This window comes from Culex pipiens, chromosome 1 (assembly GCF_016801865.2).
Source record: "Culex pipiens pallens isolate TS chromosome 1, TS_CPP_V2, whole genome shotgun sequence".
In the NCBI taxonomy this organism is placed as follows: domain Eukaryota; kingdom Metazoa; phylum Arthropoda; class Insecta; order Diptera; family Culicidae; genus Culex; species Culex pipiens.
Genome location: NC_068937.1, coordinates 112,095,338 through 112,107,562, shown reverse-complemented (window position 1 = coordinate 112,107,562; position 12,225 = coordinate 112,095,338). Strand labels below are relative to the sequence as shown.

General features: G+C 38.4%; 1 protein-coding gene across 1 annotated transcript in view; it reads left to right on the top strand.

Moving 5' to 3' along the window:
• The first annotated feature begins 2,504 nt into the window (after positions 1–2,504).
• Positions 2,505–12,225, top strand: part of LOC120432507 (protein sidekick-2-like) — a 203,207-nt gene continuing 193,486 nt past the window's right edge. Inside the window, exon 1 of the mRNA XM_039597728.2 lies at positions 2,505–3,792. Coding sequence (XP_039453662.1) covers positions 3,651–3,792 — 142 coding nt within the window. The 5' untranslated portion in view covers positions 2,505–3,650. The remainder of the gene's footprint in view (positions 3,793–12,225) is intronic.

The following is a 12,225-nucleotide window of genomic DNA, read 5'->3' as shown; positions in this document are numbered from 1 at the left end:
GTCACCCACGATGCGACGGGACAGGCTGTTTCCGATTTGATTGTTTGATTTCTTTTGACGACGACGACGACGAGGGGTGACTCAACGGAGGGTGAATCCTTCCGAGGGATGATGGGGTGGAATGTTAGTAAGTGAGCCCGCTTGGAATTGAATTATTTCCGAGTCGTGACTCTAATCCACTTAGCAACGACTTGGGTGGGAGTCGCAGGGGAGAGGCAAACACAATCATGATACCAGTCGCAACGAGGGGAGATTGACTAGCGAAAAAGTAGAAGAAGACTGCCGAGGGGTAAGCCACCAGTCGTTATTGTTATTGTGGTCGTCGCCGCTGCCCAGTAACCAATTATGGCAGCGATTTAATTTTGATCGAGATCTGCTGATGCATCGCAAACGACATTTATTGTATTGGCGCGCTCGGCGTAATGACGTTATGCTTTGAGTGGTGATTACAACATGAGGACAGGGGAGCAGATAAGACGCCACGTGGCCCCGGAAAGAAACTTGTTATGTTCGGAGGACCATGACGATAGCGATTTTATGACAGGTCGTTACAGCGCGGACAGTGTTTTTTGTGTTTTGTTACTTTAATTAATGCGAAAATTGATGCCTAATTGAAATGGTGCTGTGGTGTTGGAAAAATATAATGAGTCATTCCCTATAGAAATAGATTAAAATACAAGGTAAAATTATGCTCTAAAATAATCTGTATAATTCAGTATTAATTCATTTGCTTTTGCTTTTGCTTTTGCTTTTGCTTTTGCTTTTGCTTTTGCTTTTGCTTTTGCTTTTGCTTTTGCTTTTGCTTTTGCTTTTGCTTTTGTTTTTGCTTTTGCTTTTGCTTTTGCTTTTGCTTTTGCTTTTGCTTTTGCTTTTGCTTTTGCTTTTGCTTTTGCTTTTGCTTTTGCTTTTGCTTTTGCTTTTGCTTTTGCTTTTGCTTTTGCTTTTGCTTTTGCTTTTGCTTTTGCTTTTGCTTTTGCTTTTGCTTTTGCTTTTGCTTTTGCTTTTGCTTTTGCTTTTGCTTTTGCTTTTGCTTTTGCTTTTGCTTTTGCTTTTGCTTTTGCTTTTGCTTTTGCTTTTGCTTTTGCTTTTGCTTTTGCTTTTGCTTTTGCTTTTGCTTTTGCTTTTGCTTTTGCTTTTGCTTTTGCTTTTGCTTTTGCTTTTGCTTTTGCTTTTGCTTTTGCTTTTGCTTTTGCTTTTGCTTTTGCTTTTGCTTTTGCTTTTGCTTTTGCTTTTGCTTTTGCTTTTGCTTTTGCTTTTGCTTTTGCTTTTGCTTTTGCTTTTGCTTTTGCTTTTGCTTTTGCTTTTGCTTTTGCTTTTGCTTTTGCTTTTGCTTTTGCTTTTGCTTTTGCTTTTGCTTTTGCTTTTGCTTTTGCTTTTGCTTTTGCTTTTGCTTTTGCTTTTGCTTTTGCTTTTGCTTTTGCTTTTGCTTTTGCTTTTGCTTTTGCTTTTGCTTTTGCTTTTGCTTTTGCTTTTGCTTTTGCTTTTGCTTTTGCTTTTGCTTTTGCTTTTGCTTTTGCTTTTGCTTTTGCTTTTGCTTTTGCTTTTGCTTTTGCTTTTGCTTTTGCTTTTGCTTTTGCTTTTGCTTTTGCTTTTGCTTTTGCTTTTGCTTTTGCTTTTGCTTTTGCTTTTGCTTTTGCTTTTGCTTTTGCTTTTGCTTTTGCTTTTGCTTTTGCTTTTGCTTTTGCTTTTGCTTTTGCTTTGCTAGATATTATTTTTCTTGAAAATAGTTTCGATTTTTGTTATAAGATCATCCCTAGTTTAGATTCGATGCCGCCATCATGCAACAACGTGCTCCGTTATGGTCAACAAAGCTGCAGCTGGATGGTGAGACGAAGGTAGGGGTGAGAGGTTTTGACATTTGCAATCCCGCATCTGACCCGCCGCCTATTTCGATGGTTGTTGGGTCGACGGTCGTTTCCAACGACCGAGTCCAATAAAGAACTGACCGTACAATAGTCAAATAATAAGACTTCTTTTGTTAAAAGTATCGTCAAGACAGTTAAGATCAGCGCTTGACGATTCATGTTTAAAAATATGCCTTTCCATTCTGCAACACTCAATGAACAACATTCTTCAAAAGCTCTGTATAACTCCATCGCTCTTCTTTCCCCACCATCCACCCACCACCGCCCAAGCTTATTACGTAATTCCGTCACCCGATAAGGATCAAAACAAAAGAGGGAAAAACACCCCACGTGGTAAAAAAGCTCCCCCATTCATACTCTCATTGACAAACTGCAAACAGAACTCAACCTGGGTGAGTTCTCCGCCTTTGTTTCCACGTGAACACCCCACAGTTTGACAGTTCGAGCAGTGTTCCCATGTGACACCACTTCAGGCGAGTGGGGCAGCTCCTGCGCACAAGGGCTCGCACTCGCGAGCGCGAGCATATTCGAGCAGTTGGGCTCGCTCTCTCACGGGAGAGCGCCAGGACCCGAGAGCGTGGCGCCGGAAGACGAGGTCGGGATTCCTAAAAAATCACGGCCAGCCACCGGACACATCTCAGTTCCGCGTTATCCTCGGTTCGTGTTCGGTGTGTACTGCCGGGCCAGCGCTGGAGAGGTCACACACTTTTGCACTCTGTGCTGCTGGTGGCCTACCTTCAAGGCGGAGTCGCGTTTGACGTTTGAAGAAGTTTTTTTTCCCGACACGGGAAAAAAGTGAGGATTTTGTGTGCTTTAACGAGATTATTGTGAAGGATCCGATCACAGGATGTCACGAGTTGTGCTGGAGTGCTAGATCCGGCGTGTGAGTGTGCCAGTGGGTCACATTGCAGGAGCGAACAAGGTCACCGGAGCAATATGACAGCAGCAGTCTACTATTGTGTGCGAGACGCCCGCTAGATCCATACTGTTTGTTTGTGTGCCGGAAGCTGTGACAGATTCGCCTCGTCCAACCTTGGTGGGGAACAGTGAATAAAGCAATTACACCCACCCCCGGACCGGTTCCAGGATCTGATGGGTTGAGTGAGTGATTGTACGTGTGTGTACGCCACACTCACACCGAGCGCATAAAAAATTAATGATGATGATGTGTGACGTGATTTAAAACACTGTTTTACGGCGACGACGGTCCAGTGGGTTGTTCTGACCGACCAACGAGAGAGTGTGGGGAAGGGTGGGGGTTTGTAATTGCATTTCCCGTCATTTAAATTCCACCGAGAGCCCACCACCGCAGCAGCGCACCGGAAGTCTACTTTTGGGCGAAAGGAGGGAAATATTTACATAATTGTGGCATGTGTGTTTGTGTGTAATTACGTGAAAAAAACCAACAAAAGAATTTCACAGAAAAGCGATTTACACGCCACACACACACACTGACCGTGCAGCAGAGAACAAAAGAAGAGGACGGAGCGCGCAAACAATAGAAGCCCGAGATTGGCCGACCGATCGAAGCAGGCGAAAAACACACACAATCGAAATTCATTAGTGGGAGCGCGAGAGGCGTTCTATTGTGTTTGAAAGGCGAAGAAGAACCGGTTCGTGAAATTCACAATCGAAGCAGGCCAGCAAAGGAAGAGATAAAGAATAAAAGAGGCGAAAAGTTTCTCAACGGAAGAAATCGTGTTTGTAGCTCTGTGTGTGTTGGTGAATAGTGCAGTGGAGTGCGGTAAAGTAGTTTGTGAAAAGAAAAAAGAGAAAGCAGCAACAATGAGCTTTTGTCGGGAGTCGCCGTTGGCGTCGTCGCGGGTGGGGTGGGCTGTGGGTGGCGGCAGTGGCGCTAATCTAGGATTCATTTTCTGTGGATTAATTTTCATCCTGCTCGACGGTTACTCGGCGACGAGGATTTTCGGTAAGTGGGGGAGTAATGAGTTTTTTTTTATTTGTTCTGGTTCTGTTTCCGACTGGCTTTAGCCGTCTTTCACTGCTTGTATGGCGGAGTGGTTTTGCGATGGAGTTAAACACGAAAATTGGCTGAACTTAGGCTGTGTTTACTACAGCTTTAAGGAAATGTTGTTGTTGTTTTTTTAACTGTTATAACTTATTCCAGTAACGGTGAAACCGTCCAATATTTTCAACTGATTGAACATCACTTTAAAATGCTCTGTATTTTGTTCAATAATTAATACCCCTGACTCGAGGCGGTTTCAAAAACACCCAAAAAGCAAAAACTGGAAATATGGTTTATTGGACCTTTTCAAAAAAACTCCAGAATTTAAAAAAAATTTCACAAAAACTAATAAAAATACACGGAAAAAAAATCAATTCTCGAAATCGTGAATTTAATTCACGAATGCGAGAACCACGAGGGAATATATTCACGTTCATAGTGCAAATGCATCATACTCATGAATAAATTCCTTCGCGGTTCTCACATTTGTGAACTTAATTCACGATTACGAGAATTGATTTTTTTCTGGGTATGCCGGTTAAACCCTTATTGAAGGCACTGAAGAAATTCTTGTTCAACAAAAACTAAATTTTCACTCGATTTTAATCAAAAAATAGACATTTTATTCATTTTCTTAGCTGTCAAAACTCAAAAAGGCCCCAAAAACTTTGAGCCAAATTAATTAATAAAAATGCACAAAATCATTCATAAGCTTTTTTGTCTTGTATATACAAACATTTTAGAGAAAATGTTTTTTTATTAACTAAGCATAAATTGCTTAAGGTGAAGGCCGTTGATCATTTTTGAAGAAAATTGATCTTCACTCTAAAAATTTCTGTATTGAATTCAATTTAACGAATTTCTGCAACAAAATGAATAAGCATGTGCCGGTTGTTGCCTTTTTGAAGCCACTGAAGGAATTTTTGATCTAAATCAATTGTGTTTCAAAATTTATATAATTTTGTGGTACAATCATCGACGTCCTAGTTGGCAATCATTGTTTAATGACGTTTTCCATAACTTAACAAGGAATGGGATAATCGTTACCAAAAAGTATCAGCATGTGTAAGGCACTCTTCTAAACAATTTGTAGAAGAAATGTTGTCAAAATATTGACAGGGACGCAAAATTTATATCTTTGAAAGAAAAATCATGACAATGATGGAAGTCTTCACGTTAAATCTAATTAAAGTTTAACTTTTAAGATAAAAATGTTTCAATACTAGCATAAATAATTTTTTAGGTTCAATTTTGACAAGTGAACGATTTTTGAAGCAAATTGGAATCAATTTACCACACATATTTTTTGTGAGTTTGATTACACTGACCTACAAAAGTAAACAAAACTGACTGCACAGTAGGGTGACAGTAAAAATCGAAAATTTCGCAAAATTGGCGCGATTCCTTAGGCAAAAATAAGCAACTGTGCAAATTTTGAGCCAAATCAGTAAAAAAAGCACCCCCTATTAAACGTTGAAGTTTATATGGAGAAAATTGCAAAAATGTATGGGGAAAACATTGTATCAGTATTTTTCTGATAGGTGGCGCAAATCTCGCCTAAAATTGTCCAAGTGTGAACTGAGATTTTCCAAAATTTTCAATTTTACTTGTCACTGTGCATTGGATGTTCGATGTTCAAGTTTGAATAAACCAATGCTTCTATAATGTTCTTATTCAGAAAATGAAAATTTTAACTTGTCAAAAATTCCAATATCTATATTTAAGAGTAGGAAAAAATGAAAAACTTGAGTTTTTTGTATTATTTTTATTTTTTATTTCTAAGAGGAAAAAGCCTTGGCTTGAAATTGTATGAGAAAATTTCAAAATTGACTAAATCAATCAGAACAGGCATTTTCTGGTTCCATTTGGGCCTCCAAACAACCCTCTAAAATTTGGGAGCGATTGGATTTGACCCGGCTTTCCGCAAAACGATTTAAATGTGTATGGGAAAACCCTCATTTTTACATTTTAATTTTTATCATTTTCATTGTTCACTCAATTTAAAATCTAACATCGTAGCAGTATAGTCCTGAATGTCCGCTTAAACTTTCCCCAAGAAAGTATGGTCCTATCTTGCTTCTGGAAAAGATACAGAGTTTTTTTTATTTTTGCAATTCCGTCGTGAAACTACTCACTTTTCCTGTCATTCTTGAACGACGAAATAGCCTACTTTTCTGTACCAAAAATAACAGAATCGAATATCAACACTTTTCAAAATAAATGCTGAAAAGTTCTACTCTACTGAAAAGTTGACCCTTTAAAAAAAACTTTGATTCACATTTATTAAAATCAAATTCGTTTCCAAGGATACTAGATGACACCAAAAAAAAAAGCAGCTTCTTAATTTTTTTTTATCTTCCATTTTTTAAAGTGTTAAAATGGATGATAATATACATTTTTAGGTATGTTTCTATTGTGAAATTGTCTCAGGAACACGAATATGATAAAATTATCACCATAAAATGGGATCTAAGGGGTCCCCCGAGCAAAAATTTACAACCAAAAAATTCACTAAAAGTAAAAGTGTCTATTCAATATGTTAAACTGCCTTACCCAACCCGGTCTCAGTCTCAGATGGTAGTTCCAGTTGTCCACTACAAGCTGCAGGTCGATCCAAGTTGATATCTGGAGGGAACACTTTTTTATTTGAGTTTGAAAATTATGCTATTTTTTCACTAAAATGCCAATAACTCCCTTTAGAATTAACCAATTGGGATGCTATATCCTGCATTTTGTTGCATTTTTAAAGCCCTTTAAGATGCATATTGAATTTTGAAATTAAATTGAATTTTGCCAAAGTTATAGCCTTTTTAAGATTTTTTACGTTTTTGAACCTTTAAACTTTGTGTCCCGATTTGCCCCACTTCCCATTGACCTAGAGTGCTCATATTTTGGCCAGATGCTAGTTTTATATGTACAAACAACCCCTGAAAATTTCAGGCAGATTGGTGAGGTCCAAACGACGTCCCATACAAAGGGGTATGCCCTGTTCGTGGACTCGCTCTTAATGTTTTTATCTCTTTGAAAAAGATTTTTTTGGAAAATTATGTTTCAATGAATTAATTCAATAAAACTTTAAGTTTCACCTACACAAATTTAATGTTTGTTATATGCCAAAATCCATTAAATTCGCACAAGCAACTTTGACCCCGAGCCTCATTAGTTTTCATTCAGAACCATTTTAGAAAACGCTCCGCTGACCGGGGCGAAATTCCACGACGAAACAACGGCAAATGTTGATTTTTTGAAAAAAACACTGAGATATTTTTTTCATGGAATGATTTGGACTTTGCTACAAAAAATGCATTTTTGATTTTTTTTATTTTTTCACACTTTGAAATTTGACATGGAATTCCTCAGCCGCCCAATCCGCTGAGCCCGAATTGACCAGTCCTGAACGCCGGAAACCAACGATATCCATTGTCAAAGCGTGATAAAAATTAATGAAAGCAATGAGTTTTGAGCTCGCATGCATGTATTTGAATGTGTGTTTGTGTACGTGTGCACACTCTCGGGAGCGCCATTTTAAATTGGAGGATGGTCCAAACGAAGTATGGTGAGGAGGGAGGTACTGGAGAGAAGTGGGCCGAGCTCTTAATCGACTGTGCTTATGCTAGCAATTTCCACGTGCTTAAATTACGCTGAATGACACTGGCCAGAGTAATTCGCCAACCGGAATGTGAATATTTTAGAGCGTCAACAACTAAACAACAACTAAGCTTTGGTCGAGCCATGTTACTGGAGTCCTGGAAGTAGACTCATTTGCATAAATTTCAGCAGAAACATTTGTTTAAAGAAAAAACTGTAACGATAAAATTAGAAGTTTTTAAAGCTGAAAACACCAAAAAAGGTAAAACTTTTGTAAACAGCCATCAGGAACGAAAGTGACAAGGCAAATAAAAAATAAATCATTTTGTCTTGTGTCCAAGACAATCCACGTAGCTGGACCGTTTGGCCAACCTTTGATTAATCTTAAAAGCTATCGTGCGACGTGTCAATCATCGTGGAATTAAAATTCCTGTCCAACTGTCGGGATAGTTACAACCTCATAGAGCAGCGTGTTGTGCATGTTTACTTGCAAATTAGATTTTGACTTAGATTTGACCAAAATGTATTTTTCGCGTCAGTTACAATGTTGGAAAGTGGTCAAAGTCCTAGAAACGATTAATAAGTGAACGGAATGTTCACCAATCTTTGTTGAAAAAGTGACTTTGCAATTCTCTGAGATTTTGGTCATTCGAGTTTTTTTAGTTTTTAATCGTGTTGAAACTTTTTTGGTATGCCCAAAGAAGCCATTTTGCATCATTAGTTTGTCCAAATGATGTTCCATACAAATTTGGCAGCTGCCCATACAAAAATGATTTATAAAAATCCAAAAATCTGTATCTTTGAAGAAATTTTTTTATCGATTTGGTGTTTTCGGCAAAGATGCAAAGGTATGGAAATAAGTGATACACGGTGAAAAAATATTTGGTGATTTTTAATTTCACTTTTTGTCACTTAAACTTGATTTGCAAAAAAACTCTAATTTGAATTTTTTATCAAATGCACATCAAATGCCAGCTTTTCAGAAATTTTTAGAATGGGCAAAAAATCTTTGATCGAATCATGAATGTTTATTGAAATATTGGTCGAAAAAAAAATTTCAACTTCATTTTTCGATGTAAAATAAAATTTGCAATCAAAAGGTACACAGCAAAAAATCCGATGGTAAAATCGCATGCAAAAGCATGCACATCACCTTCGTCAACATAATCACTTAATATTACACACTGCATGTACATTTTATGCAAACACAAAACAAAAAAGTTGCAACCAACGGGATTCAAACCCGGCACCAACAGTAAGGACTGGCGCCTTAACCCACTCGGCCATCAGACCGATGAAAAGTTGTAAGGATAAACGCATATATGAGCTTGACATTTCGGTCAAGTAGGTTTCCCATATTGATGGGCTACATATTTCAGGGTGTTAAATCACATAAAATTGCATAAAATAATGCAATATTTATTTTACACTTAGGCCTTCTACACGCAGCTGGATTACTACTTTTTTAGCTGTGTACTCTAGTGAATTTTTCATAAAGTGCCCCGTTTTCAAGTTATAGCAATTTTTATGTTACTTTTTTGAAATGTGAAAAGTTGTAAGTCGCAGTTATTCATTTTTAAAATAAGTGCCCATGTTTGCCCACCTTCGAAAAAATATTTTTGAAAAGCTGATTCTTTATATTGTGCTTTTTTGGACTTTTTTGATACGACCCTTCGTTGCTGAGATATTGCCATGCAAAGGTTTAAAAACAGGAAGAAATATAATTTTTAAGTCTCACCCAAACAACTTACAATTTTCTAATGTCAAAATATGAAAAATTCGTAAAATTTTCCGATCTTTTCGAAAAAAAATATTTCAATTTTTTTTAAATCAAGACTTACATTTCAAAAGGGCATCATATTCAATGTTTGGCCCTTTTGAAATGTTAGTCTTGATAAAAAAAATAAAACTATTGTTTTCGAAAAGATCGGAAAATTTCAGGAATGTTTCATATTTTGACATTGAAAATCGGACCATTAGTTGCTGAGATATCGACATTAGAAAATGGTGGGTTGTTTGAGTGAGACGTAGACTGCCCACCATTGAAAAAACGGCTAATATCCACTTTTGGCAAAAACGAGATATTAGCACCAGGTGGTAGAGGATGTTCCAACGCATCTTCTGGAATTGAATTTCACAGAAATAGTGTTTAGACTTGGCTGCCGATGAGAAAAACTAAACGGCTGATATGCCACTCTTATGGGAAATTGCCTTGGCGGAGATTTTGTGACAAACACTATTGCGTAATTCTCACTAACTTGGACTTCGCACTAAATTATTGCTATCGATCGCACTATTGCGACTTGTCAAGCTGGCTTGGGAAATTATAATTTTCTCAAAAAATGATCAAAGCGAGCCGATGTTGCTCACCTGTCAATCGCAATTTTAAAGTGCGAATGTCCAGTTGGGTGGAAACTGCGACTGGAAATGTAAATAAACAACTGCTGGTTGCCTAGTTTTTAGAAATTTTGTTGTCAAAAGTGCGAAATAAAAGTGCGGACCAAATCCAAGTTACAGTGCAAGGATCAATAAAACGCGTTTTTCTCGGAATACTTGATTTGGCATAATAGCCGAATTTTCAAATATGGGCAGTAAGAAAAGATCAATTTTCCTGTTTTTAAATCTTTGAATGGCAATATCTCAGCAACTAAGGGTCGTATCAAAAAAGTCCAAAAAAGCAAAATTAATTCAATTTTCTCAGCTTTTCAAAAACATTATTTTATAGGTGGGCAAATATGGGCACTGATTTCAAAAAGTTTATAACTGCGACTATTTTCAGAAAGTTACCTGAAAATGGCTTTAACATGAAAAAAAATCTATCAAAATTTCACGTAAGCATTTTTTGATTGCAAATTTGATTTTACATCGAAAAAGAAGTTGAAAGATTTTTGCGATCAACATTGATTCAAAAATTCATAAAACGGTAAAAAAATGATCAAAAAAATCAAAATGTCCACTAAAACATATCAGAAAATAAAAAAAAAATAAAAAAGTGTTTTTTGCTGATCAAGTTTTAGTGACAAAAAAAAATATAAAATTAAAAATCACCAAATTTTTCAACATCAATATTTTTTTTCAGTGTAGTCCTTATCCATACCTACAAATTTGCCGGAGCCACCAAATCGATGCTGCCAAATTGCATGGAAAATTATATGAATAAACTTATGATGCAAAATGGCTTCTTAGGGCATAGCAAAGGCACCAAAAAAGTTTCAACTGGACAAAAAATTCACAAATTTAAATTTAAAAAAGACCGATTCCGCATAGAATTGCTGTTCTCCAAAGCACAATGATTCCAACACATTTTCATTTTTCAAAAACGGCCATCAGGAGTGAAAGTAACAGCCGCCCCAAACTGAGCGCACAGCGCTCGGAGTGTCCACCGGGGCACAACCCGTGCGCCCCGGACCAGGTGGCCAACAGCAAACCCCGTCAAAGCCGTACCGTGCGACACATCAAACTTCATGAAATTCAATTCTCTGCCCAACCATTAGGTCGGCCTAAACACTACTAATCGTTGCATTTGTCGACCCCGGCCGAGCCCGAGCTGGCCAAGATCCAAAGCCGCCCCCCATAAACACCTTCATTATGGGTGTGGCTCAACCGGAGAGCTTTCCTCGGACCATCATGGCCGGATTACACAGCCGGGTGTCTCAAGAGAGACATTTTTCACAACGTAGTCGGGGTTGCTTCCTCTCAAATTGGCTCATCGAAAGGATGCCGGGCGTCGTGACGCCCAAGGTAGAAGCATCATCACAGAGCAGTTAGGTCCAATTAAGCCTGACCAAGCTGTTGATAATATGTGGAATATCAATTAGATTGGGGCTGGCTGGCCCGCAGGGGGCGATGAGCCAAAAGTGAATTAATTATGTTTTCTCTGATTAAAACAGAGATTCCAATTTCCCCGGGTCGATCTCGGTTCGCTCAATGCGAGCGCCGGTGGTTGCTTGATTTGGGCAGTCAGCACTGGCATAAAACCAATTAGTGGAAGAGAAGTTTCGGGGTTTTCCCTCCGCCCGCACAGTCGGAAAATCGATCCGACGGCGTGGCAGCTGTCGACCGTCAATTATCGTGGCTTTTATCTCTGAACCTTTTACTCGGACAAAGGGGGTTTGTGGCGTTCAGTGCTACTACCAAATTAATGCATTGATAGACAGCTGGTTTATACTGGACGCCGAGTCAAAAGGTTTAGGAAATGATATTTAATCATAAAGCTTTGCTTCAAATCTCGGTCAAAGTCAAAGTTTTTCTTGTTGAGGCCAAATTCACCCCCGCGTCCGGTGTCCCTCCCCGAACCAAAACGGGTTAATCGAGGTTGGAATTATTCATGTGGTCACATGTTTATTCACATAAAACTATCAAAATTGTTCCCAGTTTGGCTCACATAGTAGTAGCGGAAGTTTTGATCCGTCCATCGCACGGAGGGCCGACCTGCCGATGGGATTGCAAAAATGACCCAGTAGCCCCGGACATTCGGAGGATGATGGGTGCCGGAGGGGTAGCCTGTTTAATAAAACATAAGAGGGAAAACACATCGAGGCAGCTCCAATCAACCGGTTGGCGTTTTCTGGGGACTAGCCGGCGCCATCGATCGGCCAAAGATGAGTGCGTCCTTGCGTTTGAAGCAAAATTTGATAAAGAGATGGAAAAGCGCAGTGAGCTGAGACTATTTGATTCAATGTAATCATTGATCAATAATAATTTTGATATATTTAAACAGCTAAAAATAACAGTCTTCATAAGGTCTATCAACTCTTAGTTCTGAAAAATGCGTTTTTCTTCTACAAAAAAAAACATATTAACGGG